Here is an 18194-nt window from a genome sequence, read left to right as displayed (position 1 = left end):
TGTTGCCTACCTAGCAGTCTGTGACACACTGCACAAATAGTACAGGTTCTGCTTCTACAAACACTATTTGACTCTTATAGAGTCTGGCCTTAACTCTAACAGATATTCAGATCCTGAAAATTATTCCAGTAACTGCATGTATCTATCTTCCTGCTGAAAAAGCAGTGGTTAATATACTAAGTATTAGTATACTAATACACACTAAGAATGAGTATTTGCAAAGCCACCAGAGTATGTAAGTTTCCTTCAAGTAGCACTTTACCACATAAAAAGCATGACAGGAGACAAACACAGTTAAATAGGCTCAGCTATTTTCTTATTTTGTCTTCCCACCTAGACTCCCCTTCACTGAAAGAAATCACACCAAAAAAATTAAAGCTCTACCACAGTAACTTCTGCCTTACTAGAAATACTCTTTTGGAAATGGACACACAAGGCAGCAGCAGCTTGGCAGGGCTCTCTCTATCAGTAACACATTTGTGCTTCAGGTGATGATTTTGTTATTTAAATGCCTATGACCAAGACCATAATCTTCAGCCATTTCAGATTCTGAAAGAACTAAATAGCAATACTGACTGGAGACCAGAACAGATGATTTCACTGGCAGGCATGTGATGTAGGGATGTTACAAACTCAAATCCGGTTAGGCCATTTTTTGACTCCCATTCCACCTTTATTTACATCCCCCTGCACCAGCTCTGAGTTTGGTCTTCAGTGGCTTTAACAGGCTGACCATACCGCTTGGGGACTTGGAGTGGCTGGAGATCCCCCACGGGCAGCCCTTCTGGGGTGAAATACTTGAGCAGCTCTTTAGCATCCAGCAAGGTCAGCGACTCCCGCTGGCTGTCTTTGTGCCCCAGCAATTGCTCAGGTGAATGCGCAAACAGAGGAACTCTGGAAAAAAGGCAATGAGCAAAGACCAATTTAAGACAGTTTTTTTTCTTTTTTTTTTTTTAATAAACTCATGGCATTTAAAAAAATATTAAATCATTGCTACTCTGGAGCAATTAAACTAGTTCCAAAGTAAAATGAACAAAATTGCTCCTTGAGAACATTCACAAAAATGTTCATGATAAAGAACATGATAATTGGTGCAAATTCTCTAAAATTCAACTGAAGAAAGTAATTTCTTCAAGAATTTAGAGCTTGGTTATGAGATACAACATGGGAAGATGATTACTCACCTCTTTTTTCTATTTTTTTGACCAAAAATTGGTTCCCATTTAAAAAAATTTAAAAATACATAATATCTAGGAAAGGAAAAATAAAGCCACTACTGCATGCAACCTTCCACTCTTTTTTTAGTGTCTTCAATCAAGAATGTCAAAGTTCTCCCTTTTTTCTCCCTTTGTAACAAACAAACATATTGTATCCTGATGCAGGATAAGAAAGATGCTCAGTTCAAATTATGAGCAATAAAATAAACATTGACTATGTAACAGAAAAGTCCTTCAGGAATCTTTTCAACAGCTAATTAAAAGGAAGAACTTGCCTGCCTGAGAAACAAAAGCCAATAATAGTAATAATGATGACGATGATGATGATAATACTAATACCACCATGAGAAAGCTAATGTGAGAATTTATCAGAATTCCAATCTAAGCCATGGCCAACTACAGTACTTGAAAGAGAGAAATGGGATGGAAGTGACTCAGAAAAGGACAGCTGGACACTAGGTTTGACAGGTCTGTCAGCAGGGACATTAACACCAAAGACCATTAAGTCACATAATCACAGCATAAGCTGAGCTGGAAGGGACCACAAGGATCATTGAGTCCAGCTCCTGCCCTGCACAGCAACACCCCCAAGAGTCATACCATGTGTCCAAGAGCATTGTCCAAACTCCTCTTGAGCTCTGCCAGGTTGGTGATGTGACCACTTCCCTAGAGAGCCTGTTCACCCTGAGTAAAAAACCTTTTTCTAATGGCCAACCTAAACACTCCTTGGCAAGTCTTATATAAAGTGAAAGCTGGACTGAAATCAAGAGGCTGTCTTAAGTGACACAAACATCTATGGGTTTCATTTGAACAGCACTGAAGGCAAAACATAACTAATTATAAATTTCAAACATAAAGCAAATAAGCTCTTTGACTGCAAAACTACTTGATATATGATATCAACTATTGACTACTTGATATATGGTAGCAACTACTGACTATCAGCTATTGATATATGATATCAACTATTTAGGAAATATGAGCAGATTAGATCGCATTCCACATGTTGACAAAAACAGCTAAATTATCTCTATTATTTAGGGTATGTTGGGAGAAAGAAAAGCTTTTGTAGGTTTTCTTACCATGGCTACTATTTTCTAGAAGTGGCATTTTGGTAATTTAATTATAGAACTATTATACTTTTAGCTAGCTTCCAGTTGCATTTAGTCAATAAAAATAAAAACAATAATTCTTTAAATACCAAGAAATTATACCCTTGGAAATTGACAGAAAAATAGTTTTAGCCTTAAGCAATATTTTCTTTGAAAGATTATCAATATGTGTAAACAGTTTACACTATGGTTATCAACATATAAAGATCCTCTATAGTAAATTTCAATGGCTACTCCAAAGAAAATCTCCAGTGTTTCATTATTACCTCATTTTTTGTTTGTTTTTTTCAAAGTTTTCCAAATTCTGAAGAACGTGTCTTTCTGGCCACTCCAATGGATTTGGCTCTATTAAATCAGGCTCTGCAAGAAATACAAGTTAGATAACCCTAAATAAAGAACCTTATTCCTTAAAGAAATAGATATACAGTCCTTTATATATAGATATTCCTCAATGCATATCTCTAAAAGTATGTAAATAAAAATGTATCTGGTGATGCAATCAAAAATGTTCTCCGGACAACTTTTTCGTCAGGGTATAAAAAGGAACTAGGTAATGCAAGGTTAATTTCAGTTTGCAAAATAAGCCTAGAAAGCTACTTTACTTTTCCTTCCATGCTTTTCTCTTTTGGTAAAAAGACTTTACTCCTTTCATTAAAAGAATGATGACCAGTATGAGAATACATCCAAGCAAAATAAACGGTGTAGTCTGTAAATAAAAATACTTACCACAAGTCACAGTGCATGACCTGGTTTTATTGCAGACCTTCTGTAGAACAGGTTTAGGAAGACTAGTGCTGCACAGGTCCAAAAAACATTCTCTTGTGAGTTTTAATAAGCTTTTAAACTCATTGGTAGAAATAACTACAGGCTGCTTAGTCAATTCCTTTCTCTCTATAAAAGAAAAAATAAAGGGTACTGTATCTGCTAAGTAATAGGAACAGAAGTCTGCTAAAAAACAATTATACAAGAAAATCCCCACCCAAAACCAGTAACACAAGTAAGTTAGCTTGACACTTACCATTGTACTAGTAAGATATGGGAGGTTTATTCCAAGACAAGTGAAAAAACAGCAGTGAGAATAGCTGAAGTCACATGTGATTCATGTTTTTACAGTCTGGATGTATGCATTTCTGAGTATATCCAGGTTTGAATCCCCCAGAGACGAACACCTGGACTTGCTGAGACTAAAAGTGAAGGGCTCCAGTATAACTGAGAGCCTGTTCTGGTCTCTTTGGTCATAGTATCAAGGGTCAGGTACTTCTGGTATTATTTAGGACAATAAGTGAATCCCAACTGCTCCTACTCAGTCTTAACGGAAATGGGCGACCCACTCAAAAGAAACTAAAACATAAGCTCTAAAGCAGACCCAGCCTCAGGGCTGAAGCAGACAGGAATCTGAAAATTACCAAGTTAGCAGGGGGTGTGGGGTGGGAGACAAGACTACTTACAAAAATCTAATTTTCTTTAAGCTACTATTCTTTTAATGATAATATACTTAAATTACCTCCACAGCGTGCCATTTTCAATAAGCCAGTCAATCTCTCTGAAGCATTTTTTCTTTTAATTAAGTCTCTTAAACAATGGACTTAAGATGTAAAAAAATCAGGACACTCAAATGTACTTCTCTACAAAGTCATAAAAATCTAAGCAGGAGGATCCTTCAAGTTTTTATTATGAATGATGCACCATGATAAATCTAACAAATCGCCAATGCATGGTTTTCCTCTGCTCCTTAAGACTTTTCAAAGAAATAATAAAGTTTTAAAAAGCTGAAAAACCCAAACCAGAACTCTTATTTTTGTAGAAGGCATATTATCCAGCAGTAAAGGATTTTGGGGAAATCGTCACAGAATTGTATAGAATTATTTCAATGCTATGCTCAAAAATTCAGAGTATTCATGTAACAACCACCAACACTACTTCAGTATTCTATTTTACATTATCTGACAGATAATCATGGATGCACTTCAAAGTTTCTAACTTCTGCTATTTCTCCACAGTGATCAACACACTTTGGTTGTCAAACAACTTCAGTTTTGTATGGTGAGCCATCCCATCCAATTTGAAATAAAGACATTTTAAATACTAGTTTGAGTGTTACCAGAGCTTTCCCATTACTTACTGAGATACTCCTTCAAGGCAAACATTTGGAGATGAGACAGTTTTGCTTCTCTCTGTACAATCTCCTCTCCACAATAGCATGGCAGAGACTTGATAAAGTCAGAAATACAAAAGCCTGTACAGATTAGGAGAAATTTTTATTAAAAATGTCTCTTTGGAATCATTTCTTAATAGAAGGTATAAACATAGGAAACATAAAAATCTCATATTCAAAAGAAACAACCAGACTTTCAAATATGGCTAATCATTGAAAAAACAAATTAATTCATTCCAATTGAACACCAGGAGGATAATTTCAAAGAGATGCCTGACTAGTATTTTTGAATTTCTGTACAAAACCAGTATAATGACAACACAATTAACATGACTAACATTTAAAGAAGGTGAAAAGATCCTAAGTTTGTTACAAGGAAAGAAAAGTTTTCTCCCAACATATGGTCAAGGACTTTCAGACTTCTGACGCTGTACTAATGGGATTTTAATTAGGAAAAATGGCTCAGTAGTCAGTCATATCATACACGGATTTATTTCAATAATAAGGAATTAAGCGGATACGATGCAGGTCACTGTGCTCCTTTTCTTTGCCAGCGTTATTGAAATAAACACAGGAGTCAGGAGAGTTACATGGTAGGTGTAGTTGTAACATGACAACTACTCCATGATGAATGGCTGCATACCTGCTCTTCCCTAGTGGAGCAGTTAGGATAGGCGTGCCAGCTCACACTATAAACACTTTGTAGTAACATGGACATTGGCAAACGGACTGAAGGTGATAACAAAACTCAACTTGTCCACTGCCTTGCAGCTTTTATTTTAAATCATCAATGAAACAGGACTTTCAAGATATATTTACCTAGATTTTTGGCATGGGCTGCTCAGTCTTTACATCGACAACACACACTTTCAAAACTTTAAGCTTTCATGAATTGGTTTTGCAATATTACCTGCACGTTCCTTTAGAACAATTTTCAACTAATTTCAATTATGAGAAATGACTGATAATAACTTTGCATAGTGAATTTTTAAAATATGGTAGCAGTAAATGCTGTGAATAAATAAGCTCTTACTATATTTTCTTATGGATCTGGAAAAATATTCTTAAAAGACACTTTCACAAAAGATGTAATAGTCCTCCTTGTTTTCTCCCTTTTAATACTGATTGGAGTGAATAAAAGGAACTTAGGAAATTTAAGAACTTACCATTTTCCTGCATTCAGATACTCATTAATAAATAAATGATTACTCTTACCTGACTCTGCTTCTTCTGCTTTTGCCTTTAGCTTTCCATTTACTGCAGCAAGAGTGGCCATCCCATTGATCTGACCAGCTGAATGAATCAAGGTTGCTTTACACCCTCCAGAGCCATTGCCTTGTAGCAAGAAATAATATCGGCAAGATTCTCCTTTCAGCTCAATTTCTGGAACTTAACAAACATCAAGACATAAATGGGAAACCCCCGCAGGAAAACATCTTTGAAACAAACTATAATCCACCATCAAAAGTCTTTCATTTGCTTTCTTCTGTTCTGTGAGAAATCTTACTAACCACCAACCAAGAGTTCTTTAACTGGGCTAAGTAACAGGCAAGTCTTTCACTGCCAAAATTACCTTTTTACCATGAAACAACAAAGAAGTTTCTGTTCTGCTGGGTAAAAACAGACCTTTTTGCATATGTGCATCAAAATAATTTAAATGTTCAATGGACAAACATGCAACTGTAGAAGAAAAGGAAGTATTGTACACACTCTTCCCAAGGACACTGCATTATTCATTAATAAAAGCTTCACTCCCTGCTTTACCCTTGTGTTTGGATGAAAGATAAAGACATTCTATTTTTGAACACTGACATATAGTATGCAGTTTTGAAAGTAAATTAATGTGGTACCTAACTGTAACAGTGAAAGAATGGGTTTGCTATCTTTTCACACAGAAAAAAATTTCTAGCACCTTGGAAGACATAGCAATCAAGATAATAAATACTTCTTGCTGTACTAAATTTCAAAAGTCAAATATTTTAATTTCATAAGATATTTGCAGTACTGTCACAATAATTAACTCTACAGGAACATTTATTAGTATCATAAATTTTTATTAGCAACAAATAATATATTCCTGTGTTTGTTGAAAATTTATAGTTGGACATGGGAAAAGAGGGGAAACCTTAATACATAAATTTAGAGAAAGAAAAAAGAACAATAAAAAATATTCCAGAAACGTTGTCATATTGTCCTGTTTCCCATGTCATTTGAAATATATTCCTTTTTCAGTTTATCTTGGCATCTCAAAGCTGATTCCTGAGGAGTAAACTTTTATTTCGCATTTCAATCTCAGCATTTAAGAACTACCAATACCAAGAATTCTACCTCCCCACAGATGGAAGAGATTAAGGATCCACAAATACTTAGTACAGTCAGATTAGTGGTAGCCACTAAAAAATCCAACAGTTTTCAACTAAACAAGAAAATTCATTTAAAAAGCTGTGTTTCTCCTTCGATTGTAAATTTTACTCAAGAAGCTTAACAAGAACATATTGTGTATTACTGATCACACAATAGTTAATACTTGTACAAAATGTTTCCACTGAAGCACAGGACAAATATCCTACAGACACTGGGGATTCTGTGCTCATTTGACTGCATCAGTAGTATCTCTCCGACAAATACAAATGCTACTGCTGTGACCAGCTCTACACCCTCTGTATTCCACCACTTGGAAGTTATCTCATGCAGAGACAACTTTAAATCTATATAATGCTGATGCCGTTTGGGTTTTGCCATTTTGCTTTTATGTATGTTCTCTGTATTCTTCACACATGTATTTGTAACTCTGTCAACTATTATATTAGTAGCTAGTTTTCCCAGTACCTTTACATGGCCTTTCCCTAAGCAGAAAGACAAAACAAATTCCAGAGCTCCAAGCCCCAGGAAGTACAAGGCCCCATGCTATCTTGGCTCTTCCTGAGAACCAAGGTCCAGAACAACTCTTGAGATAGATTTTCATGGACAAAGTACAGCTAGTGCTGAAGAGGGGCTCCAGAGAAGGGCCTTGACCTTGGGGAAATTACATTACCACTTGTCCTCCTAAGTGCTTTTTATCAATTATGCTAATTTCCTAAAACCAATAAATGTACTCACCCCTAGGGGGGTGGGCTTTTGTGGACATTATTCCAAACTGCCTCTGAAGGCCTTCATTAAAGATCCTCTTTTATATTACCTCCTTGCTAAAATTATCTCAAGTTTCCTTTCCAGGTTGGGAAAAAGGCAACACTGCCAGCACCTATTCCATAATTAAGTTTCTGTCCTGTTATACAACTCTTCATAATTCCTCTCAAAATTTTCCAGCCCCTAAACCTGAAAAAATATCAGTTACCAATATGATCCATTCTCATCTGCATACTTGTTTAAAAAATTGTCTTAAGTTGGTAACAGAAATAGTCACTGTTCCTCGGAATCTACATTAATTGCATATTAGACTATGTATAAACAACAAGATTATGAAAGAAGGCAAAATTCAGCACTTCGGTGTCTTAGGTAAGTACTTTAAGCATTGATTTACCACCAAGTTTCTTTTAGTTTCTTTGATGTTTTCAAGTGCCTGCAAACCTCACGATCACTGCTTGTACAATGCCTCCAACTTGCAGGGCTGACTGAGAAATTTCCCCTGGCCTTGGTGTGCTCTGATTCTCTTCTCCCACTTTCTGAATCAGATTTCTGTGCACTGGCACAGGGTGTGAGAGCCAGCTGCCATCACTGCAGCCCTACAGGGAGTATATTCTCAACCACAGGTTTGGTAGGTGAATGGAGGAATTCAGCACTTCTTAATAGTCTGTATTTTCCCTGGAAGAGATTGAAATTAAATGCAAATGCACTGAAGAACTTCTGGAAATGCTTAAACAAGAAGGGAAGCGCCTCAGTGAAGCAGACTGGAATTCCATCTGCAGAAGTAAACTTCTGTGCCATGGATTTTACAATCACCTTAGAAAGATGAGTGGAAATTGGATCTTAATTGACATTTAGGACACAAAAATGGTTTAAAGGAGATGCCTTGTTTCCCCAAAGCCTGTCATAGTGTTACCATTTTTCTGCCTACAAGTTTGCATAGCTGAACTTGCATTCATCAAATCTTCTTGTGTCAATGAAGATTACAATCACTGACCTAATTTCATTGAAGTTAGAAAAAGAATCTCACCATATACACATATATATATACACACACACGCACATACAAAATACACATACCAGAAATGACCTTGGGTTTCTTAGCCATATATTCCTTCCATTTCTTGGTGCTCAGCTGGGCAGGAGAGGGGATCACTACACTGCTTACATTACATGGCAATGTAAATAAAGCTCCCACCTAAATAAGGAGAGCAAATACAAGACATGCAACATTAATGAAACTTGTTTTACACTTCATTTTGAGCTACTGATTTAGCATTACTTCAAATCTAGTTTAATTGAAGAAAAACATCTCCACTTAACATATCTGTCATTCACATCAATCAAAATGGAACTGCATTTGACACAAAAGCTGTAAAAATTGCTTTTTAGTCCAATTGAGAGGTCATTAACTACTGAATTTCCATTTCATACATAAAAAGGTATTTATTATGTATTGCAAGTGTCTTCATAACCTGGCTACAAATGTTTTTGTAGAGCAGTATCCAGAAAGAAAAGAGAATTCAAAGAGAATAGTTAGCATCAGTGACTCTGCATTCCTATGAAATTGTTTCTTTCTTTTTTCCTTCCTACATACTACCTCTGTCCCTTAACCAGATACTGCACTATGTCTATGTTTCTACACAGACTTCAGGCCAATAAACACTAACAGAAAAATGGCAGAAATATTTGAATACTCAAAGAATACTCAAAGAATAAAGCAATGTCATTACAGATATTAGAAAAGCCCACAAATGTGTAATATTTCCAGTAGGAGACTGAAAAAAATCCCTATGAGAAACTGTTATTTTCAAAATATATTCAATTCAACATGTGCAAACTCTAAAAAGTAACCTGAGAATGTGTTTTCATTGTTTGGGCCCCTTCTTTAAAAACACTAGTAGAAATGTGAGCCCTTCAATTGTAAAAGTTGCATAACCAAGTGGTCTTAAGTAAACTGAAGATTACCTGGGATATTTACTCATATAAAACCATTTGAAAAGATATTTTTGGTACAGCATTAGAAAAAGGACCTTTTCCTTTTCTGGCTAAGCTAATGGAGGATGGAGTAGCAGGGGAGAAAGAGTTAATAAAAACCCAAATAACAAACTGAAAAGGAAACATACAGCCCAATAATGGGATACCAGCTCCACAATAAACAAAAAACATATGTTATTTATAATAACTGTATCACCATTTTCAAAGTGCATGTTTTATTTTGAATGCCATAGATTTATTTTATAAACACTAAAAAACTTTCCTAAACAAGATGTATTACCTTGTTTGTAAAGGTGATAGAATGTTCAGGAAAAACATCTTCAAAATAATACTTTGGCTATGAATAATCTCACTATCATTCCAAGGCAGAGGAAGGAAGGAAAAATTAGGACTGTAAATGTTTCATGAACTCTTTTTATCCAAAATCAGAATATGCACATATAAAATAAAAAAGCTTACCATTTCACAGTACCTAGATACATTTTGTAGGCTGCACACATGCCTGCCTTTTGCTAAAAAAATCAATAGCTCAATTATGATAGCACAGAAATTATCTGTCAGGATAGGATTAGAAAATGTTTAAGGAGATTGAAACTTAGCTGAGATAAAGAGAAAACTGTTCAGTGGGTACGTATAGCATGGACCTTTGAAATCCATGTTTACTTTAGAACTAAATCTTGAAGATGCTTAGACAGAGGGTAGGTTTAAAAATATTATTCCCACATCTTTTAGGGGCAATACACATACCTTCATTTTTCTGCTATACATAAATAAAAAGTTTTTACCTTGCCAGAGAGAAAAGAAATCTGATTCAAAAGCAGTGTAGATGTCTCCTTGGTATTCTTTCTTGACAGGTTCCTGAACAGAACAGTTTAAGGAATCTCATCTTCACAAAGAACTTTGCACCTCTATTTTACAAATCAGGTTACCATCATTTGAAAGAAGCACTGCAAGCATCTAAATTTTGATACTACAGTATCACAAAACATAAAAAAACTCACCTTTACAGGTAAAGTGATACACTTGAAAATGTTATATGACAAAATACTCCACTGACATCTCTATTCTAGCCTGACAGAAACAGATATTTATATATTCAAAATCATAGCAGGCTTATACATCCTAAGGTATTATTGGTACACCAACACTGGGACCAGGAGTACATACTTTTCAAAACCAATAGTAATATGGCTTGAGATCTCTGCAGCATATACACTCAAGAGAGAACTCCCCTGCTAAACCTTGCCATAGATTTTGCCACTGCATAATAAAAACATGGTTTGTAAACTAATGTTCCTATATTGTGAAGCATGCTACATTCAATCAATAGAAGGGCTTGAGGCTTTTTTTAAACTTACACAGAATAAACATTTCTCTATTCTTTTCCTACAAAGATCATGCACATCAACAGACTTATGTGCAATAGTATCAACACTATAGGTACTGCTAATGTAATTTAAATTTCAAAATTAAAAAATCCAGTTGTGAAGAATCACTACGATTATTTTGTCAGGTTAGCACAGAATGAGCCCTTGCCTATCCTCATCTGTGCTGCTTGCATGGGTAGATGCTGATCTTTTTCTTTCTGCTATAGACAATTATCAGTAGTAGTTTAGATCCTTAAAAAAAGGATACAGCTCGAACTCCAGATCTGATATAAAAATGGAAGGTAGATCAGAGAGCACCACCATCTGTAAAAATTCCAATGCAGGACCATAATAATGAAAAACCTGAAAAGAGATCAAATGAAAACCTAAATATATAACACTATAATATAACACTATGCAGGAGGTTATATCAGCAGAAGTTCCTCGAGCGTTTTGCTGGAGGCATTACACTTGCAGATAACATCTGAAAGAGATATAAAGAAATACAAAAACATTTCACAACACTATAATAAATTATATTTTAAAAGGAAGGTATTTCATTTTTTTAAACAAATCTGACTTTATAGAATGTCAACAATGGGCATCAAATGAATTCTAACTCTTACCCAAAATAAAATATGATTTACAAGGAATGGAGAAATGCAATACAAAATGCATGCTTTAACAATGAAAATAAACTCCAAACTGATACCAATTTTCCTAACACTCATTTTTGTTTTCATTAATACATATGATTCTGGAGTTCCCATCAATTACCTACTTCCAGCAGAAAACATGAAATAACAAGAGTGAAAAAGAAACCAAACTTAAACTTTTTAAAACAAGTGGGAAGGGTTTGATAAATACAGAATTAATAATTTAACTATCTTGAGTATTAAAGTGAACAAAGTCTTGATTTCTGCTTGAAAAAAACTGGTATTGTATTCCTATGAACAAACAGGTGAAGTTTTAAGGACCATTTTTGACAACATATATATATATATACTATATTAATCATTACTTCGACACTTAACTTTCAGTCCTAACTAAGATTTCCCCAATTAGTAATTTTCTCCAGAAAGTAAAACAGATGACTTGTAAAACTCAAAGAAAGATCAAGAATAATACTTGCTTCTGGCAAAGTATCAGTATTCCTTGATTGCCACTCTTTTTTAACAGCAAAGCAGGACCTTAAATTTGCAGTCCTGAATGTCTTGGCTGAAGTGCTCTTTATACAGAATTCTGGAAAATCTACTCCTGATCCAAACTGGGAAGAAAAAAAAAAAAAAAGAAGACAATAAATGCACCAAAAAGAGATAAAAATTATTTCTCTTTAGCCAGCTAGATGTGTTACTACTTTTAACAATTAACAGTTAATATTATTTTTATTAGATCTGTAAAACCAAGAAAAAATACTAGACTTAGACAACCATCTATTCAATCTAAAACCATAATACTGAAAATGTAAACAATGTCACAAACTCTCAGGTTTTGTAGAAACATTAGACAATGAGTTACAGTTACATGACAATGTTTTGTATCTTATCACAAATCAATCTAATTTTGAACAGTAACTTTTAAGAAAAATATTTCAAAGGGGAGCATCTAGATTTCTGAAGTTCAGATCTTGATGCATTAATCTCACTTACCCTTTCATCCTGCCACCCACCCAGACACATTACACATTACTTCAAATTACATAGTTGAAACTAGATTTGACTTGAGGCATAAAATGCACTGCAATATAAATGCATTAAGTGAGGTACACAGATGCTTTAAAAAATAATCACCATAATAAAAAAGTAAAAGTTATTTTACCTTTCTTTCCCATATCTGAATCTTTCCTCTCCAGAGCTCATTTAAATCAATAACATTCATGATATCATCTGATGATACAAAGTCTGCTGACAGATAGTCTGCAATCTTTTGCCAGCTACTGTAAAAATATCAAAGAATTAATCTTACTGAATTTAGCATTACAAATGAACATGCAGTGAAGTTTGACTGAATTAACCTGTGACCTCTTAGCACTGAACAATCTTGTGTATGTCAAGACAGACAATAAAGCTTTATATTCCACCAAGTAAAAAATATTCTAGAATTGCTTGTTCAGGGTCTATAAAGGAAGTTGTTCATATGCTCCATGAAAATGATAGTAAAGAACTCTGACATCAAATAGGACTGGCAATAGCAAGCTGCAAGTACTGTGTAGCAATGCTGGGTGCTAGAAGCTGCAGCAAAGCCTGGCAGCCAGCAGTGGGGCTATCACTGGCCTGTCCAGATGGTTTGTAGTTAGCCCTCTAAATGGAGATATGACTGCAGCACAAGCATTATCCAAATTCAAAAAGAGAGAGAAAAGCTGGTGTCTGTGGGTTCTGCTGGCAGTCTGTCTTCTAAAAGAAATCAGCACCATCAACAGAACAGGAAGACTAAGTGAAATAACTTTCATCAGAGATCTTCTATACCCAAATAATCTCACTTTACATAATAGGAAACAGTAAAAGTTCTTCAGTCAAAAGCTGGTTCCACAGGATAATATCAATGAGCACCGAGACTGAGTGTTTGTGGAAGCCACTGAGAACCTTCTTGTCCTCCACATACCTCAGGAAATACTGTATAGTAGATTATTGCTTATTCTATGCAAGGACTGAACATTCAGCTTTTTAAACATTATTAATTTAGGATTAATCTTAACCATGTATTCTATGAAGGAAATTTCAATCTTTTGGGCATCAAGGGGAAGTAAAGTGGAGACTTTGGCAAATTGTTTAGTATCCACACAATCATTTACTTCAAGGGATAAAAACCCCAAATCACTGTGGTTTATATGGTGAGATATATCATGGCCTTTATATGTCTATTAGAGGAGGACAGTAAGTAAATTCCTGGAAATAACTTCAACTTGAATTAATAACTCAGTAATTCTTCATATTAACAGAATCCTGAAAAGCATACAGGAAATAATAGAGCATTTACACTCCTTTTTCAAAAGGGACAAATGAGGCACTCTACTTTTCCTCCCTGAAAAGTAATACTAAAGGTAATATAAAATTTAACGTAAAACCAGCATTAGTATGGCTTTATTTAAAAAAAATCTGGAAAACTACCATCAATATATAAGTTATCCCATAGCATAATACAACATGAAAACATTGTATGCACACTGAACCCATGGAAAGGGAAAATATTTTATTCTTTGCTCTCACAGAAATGCAGAGGCCTGGCTTTTCTGCCTGCTTCTCTGGTTAGGACATGCATTTACAATAAATAAGGACAAGTAATTCCTCCCCTCATACAATAACAGCAAACTAATTTACATATTTTCAAAGTATACATATAAAGTACTCAACATGCTGTTTTTATTTCAACCCACTTCTCTATGCTAACACAAAGCAGAAATAACCTTGAAAAACTTTGAGTTTTACCCCTGAAATAAATGCCATACCCTTTAGCATCACTTGCTGCAATAGTGATCTGAGCAGAGTGCCACTCTCTCAGGTGTTTCAGGGCACCAATAGCAGGTAAGCAGTCCTTTAACTTGGGTCCATCACATTCAACAGCCTGCAGGATTACATCAACCATTGCTCTGCCTATAAAATAGTTGTGTATGACTCAAACATCATGATTCAGTAAATTTTTCAGTCATTTAAAGATAGAATAGTATTGGTTATCATTGATTGCACTAAAACCACAAGTAACTTCAAGACATAAAACACTTTTCTTGCATTTTAGCTCATCTCTTGCTGCTCCTCTTAGATGAAGACAAAATATTTCACCATTCCCACTGTGACAGTGGTTCTGTCCCTTTCTCCTCTCTCACTCAGCACTGCTAGATGATATTTGTCTCCTGTACAATTAAGTGATGTTCTTTTCTTACCTTTAACACTCTAAGCTGCTATTTTCCATTCTTCTTGACTTTCTTTGTTATCCCAAATCAACTTCTGCAATATTATATAACCCTAACATGCAAGGTAGTATGTATCTCCAGTTTACAAAATCCCAGTCCAACAGTTGTGACGTATTTTCCTTCTCATCTTCTTGGCTCACAAGCAAGCAGTTTGTCAAATCAGATGTAATTGTAACCTGATATCAACATCTTCCTTTTTTAAAATATGAAATTTCCTGTGTTGAGTTTTGTATTGCTTACTGTCTATGATTACTTTAGTGTAATTTCAGATGGATAAATTTATTATATAAATAGCTATTTTAAACTCTACTGAACTACAGCCTACCAAAGAAACAAGCAGCAAACTAGTCCTCAAGCTGATCTGCAATGCCAACCATGCTCAAGTTCCTGAACTACCTTCAAGAGCTACGTTAATTCAGCTACCAAGCTAATGTTCTCTGAACTTTTCCATTCACTATGCTTTTACCAGATGAGTTTTTAGATCAGTAACTAACAAGATAAACTCCAATGAGATTGGTTTTTAAAGACAGATTACCTGGGGCAGGCAATTTATCAGCTAATTGATGCAGACTTTCAGCAGCTTCATCATAGATACTAAAAATGAAGAACAAAAAGTTACAACTAATGAATGGTACCTGATGTATCTTACATCTTTAAAACTCTGCACAAGCATACCTAGGCTATGAGAAATCATCTCTTTCACTAAGACAGAAGTAGGCCTAATGACATCTAAGTAATCTGAAGTAAAACTGGAAGTAGGATTCAAGAGGAATTAGCAAGAAATTTCTGTATATATACCATTAGCTGTTAGGAAACTGTTCTGTTATCCTATAAAAATCCTCTGTAAAAAAATTAAAGCTACACTGAAGAGAAAAAAGTATTCTCAATACTAGTAGGGGATTGTTCATAATTAACTCTTGCTTTGGTAGTAACTCTCACTTGTTAAACTTTCTTGATCCCCTTGGGTCATCCCCAGATGTCAGATCACTGTTCTTTAAATAAAGATAATCATACACATACTCAGTCAGAGACAGTGATTCCTGACTGTTACTGTCATCTTCCTCAAAATTTTGTGTGGATCCCAGGGTCTCATCAATACTTGCTTGGAAAGAGTCTTCACTTTTCTGTGTGTCAACATTTATTTCCTCCCAGTCAGAGCTGCAGAACTAATCAAACAAAAATATTTAAATAAGCAAAAAGAGTTTTGAACATCACAGTTTTAGCTTGTTCTACAGTCAGCCAGATAGTTGAGAAATTTATACTCTAAAAAAGTTTGTCTTACCTGATAATAACCACAAATTACATGACTTGCAAAATACCACTTCTTTGTACCTGGAATACCAGCCACTGAGCAAGCTGCAAAGAGATAAAACAATTATTTAATCAATTCACTGCAATCTATCTTCCTATTATAATACACATCTCTGTTAAAAGACTCTGTAATTCATTCAATGTGCAACAATTACTTGAGTTCTACTTTCCTTTGGTACTGCAATTAAGCACTAAACATATTAAGGTGTAGGTAAGTGTCTTGGCAAATGTCTATTACTGATCCTCTGACTATTAGTAAGAAAGAAAGCATTTGACCTCTTCTCTGTTCTGGGTGATATTGATTTTTCTTTGCACTATCTGTATCAGACCTGAACTAAACAACACCTTTCATAAATATGATTTAGAGTTCACAAAATGAGATGCTCTATCAACATTTCTATACAATAAAAAGCACAGAACTCTCAGCTCCATGAATTTTAAGAGCTTTTAGTGGTTTTCCCACATAAATCCCAATCACATGACATCTGTGACAAGATGAGCTTATAACAATAGATATCCAAACCAAGTAAAGAACTAAAAAGCATCTTTTGGATTAAAAAACCCCCAAACAACAAGCAAGCAGCCCCTAAAAGTACTAAAGCAGACCTTAAGACATCTCTTCTAAAGTGAAAAAACGATTTAATACTTATGGATTAAGGTTCTGTATTATATATATACCCAACAGACAACTATTGTTTCTACTTAAAATATCAGAAGACATTATAGAAGTAATTAAAATATCATGCTTCCCACTGACTTGAGAAACAAGCCTTTTCCAACTCTTCCTTGCTCAACTGGACTGAAATTTGTCAACTCTTCAAAACCCTTCCCCTTCATTTCTCACAACCAATCAATCTATTAATCTCCTAGCACCTTAGCTGCTGAAATGATGTCAGTTTTCCCACAGAAACAGGAGCAGCAGGAACAGACCTACACCACAGCAATGGGATTTACTTAAATTTCTGGCTTGTTTCTCCTAAGAGAACATGCATAGGCCAATTCCTTGATAGCATTTGCCCTACCTCACCGTGCATTGCCATATTTACCTGGGAATATGCTCACATCTGCATTTATAGATGCATTACAGCTTTCTTTCAGGAACTGATACATGCGTGCAGCAGTCCCAGCTAGGAAAAAAAAAAAAAACAAAATTACTGAATTATGGAAGTTAAATCTTACTTTCTTGCAAGTACAGTATAAAGTTCAGTGTGATATTGGAAAGTGAATTAAGGGGAGAAGGGGGAAAGGGCTTGGTTGGGGTTTTTAACAGAACTATCACCTGCAGATATGCAGTTTAAAAAGACAAATTTTCCTAAGTTCTCCTTTAAGTCACGCTCAGGAACGCATTACGGAGTTACATGGCATCATCGCGATAAAGCGGGAACCCCCCTGAAGTTTCTGCGGGTTAAAGGCACCAAAGACTTTCAGCCTGAAAGCAAAGGGGTGTTTAGGGAGACAGGAACCAGAACAGCGCCCGCCCAGCCCAGCCCAGCCCAGCCCGGCCCAGCGCCCGCGGGGTTCGCGGCCCCGTTCGCGGCCCCGTCCCCGGCGGTACCTGCGGCGGTACCTGCGGCGGTGGCTGCGGCGGGCCCGGCCTCGGCCCTGCACCCGCCCCAGCTCAGGAGCAGCACGTAGCGCTCCATGGCCGGCCGGCCCCGGCCCCGCCGCTCCGAAGGGCCCGCGCCGCCGCCCGGCACCGCCCTCCGCAGGGCAGCGCTTCCGCTTCCCGCGGCCCCTCCCTGCGCGGGGCCGGCATGGCGAGCTACAGCCGGGCGGCCCAGGTGAGCGCGGCCTCCCCCGCGGGCGTTCCTGCCTCCGGGACAGGCACAGGGCCCGGGGCCGGGGGGTAGTGGGAGGGCACGGAGGGTCCGCGGGGGAGCGCCCCGGGGCTGCCCCGGTGCCCGGCCGGGGGTGCCGCTGCAGGAGCCGCTGCAGGAGCCGCTGCAGGAGCCGCTGCTGCAGGAGCCGCTGCGTGCGGCGTGTCGGGCTGAGCGCTGCGTGTGC

At 36.6% G+C, this 18194-nt stretch overlaps 2 protein-coding genes across 5 annotated transcripts in view; one reads left to right on the top strand and one right to left on the bottom strand.

Moving 5' to 3' along the window:
* Positions 1-17891, bottom strand: part of MTBP (MDM2 binding protein) — a 28653-nt gene extending 10762 nt beyond the window's left edge. The window contains exons 1-16 of one of the 4 annotated variants that reach the window (XM_030266621.4): positions 17758-17891; positions 17237-17317; positions 16162-16235; positions 15900-16045; positions 15415-15473; positions 14418-14562; positions 12791-12908; positions 12105-12239; positions 11241-11335; positions 10391-10463; positions 8688-8805; positions 5700-5873; positions 4452-4565; positions 3056-3220; positions 2596-2689; positions 739-894 (exon numbers count right to left, since the gene is read on the bottom strand). In XM_030266621.4, the coding sequence (XP_030122481.4) occupies positions 739-894; positions 2596-2689; positions 3056-3220; positions 4452-4565; positions 5700-5873; positions 8688-8805; positions 10391-10463; positions 11241-11335; positions 12105-12239; positions 12791-12908; positions 14418-14562; positions 15415-15473; positions 15900-16045; positions 16162-16235; positions 17237-17317; positions 17758-17833 (1823 nt within the window). In that variant the 5' untranslated portion in view covers positions 17834-17891. Of the gene's footprint in view, positions 1-738; positions 895-2595; positions 2690-3055; positions 3221-4451; positions 4566-5699; positions 5874-8687; positions 8806-10390; positions 10464-11240; positions 11336-12104; positions 12240-12790; positions 12909-14417; positions 14563-15414; positions 15474-15899; positions 16046-16161; positions 16236-17236; positions 17318-17469; positions 17598-17745 lie in introns of those variants that run through there. The other 3 variants (XM_041714055.2, XM_041714056.2, XM_072924968.1) reach the window with 3 other exon arrangements.
* The window catches only part of MRPL13 (mitochondrial ribosomal protein L13), a 30693-nt gene continuing 30339 nt past the window's right edge, over positions 17841-18194 (top strand). The window contains exon 1 of the mRNA XM_030266625.4: positions 17841-17971. Coding sequence (XP_030122485.1) covers positions 17945-17971 — 27 coding nt within the window. The 5' untranslated portion in view covers positions 17841-17944. The remainder of the gene's footprint in view (positions 17972-18194) is intronic.

This window comes from Taeniopygia guttata, chromosome 2, assembly GCF_048771995.1.
Source record: "Taeniopygia guttata chromosome 2, bTaeGut7.mat, whole genome shotgun sequence".
NCBI lineage: Eukaryota > Metazoa > Chordata > Aves > Passeriformes > Estrildidae > Taeniopygia > Taeniopygia guttata.
This window is presented reverse-complemented; position numbering and strand designations above follow the sequence as displayed.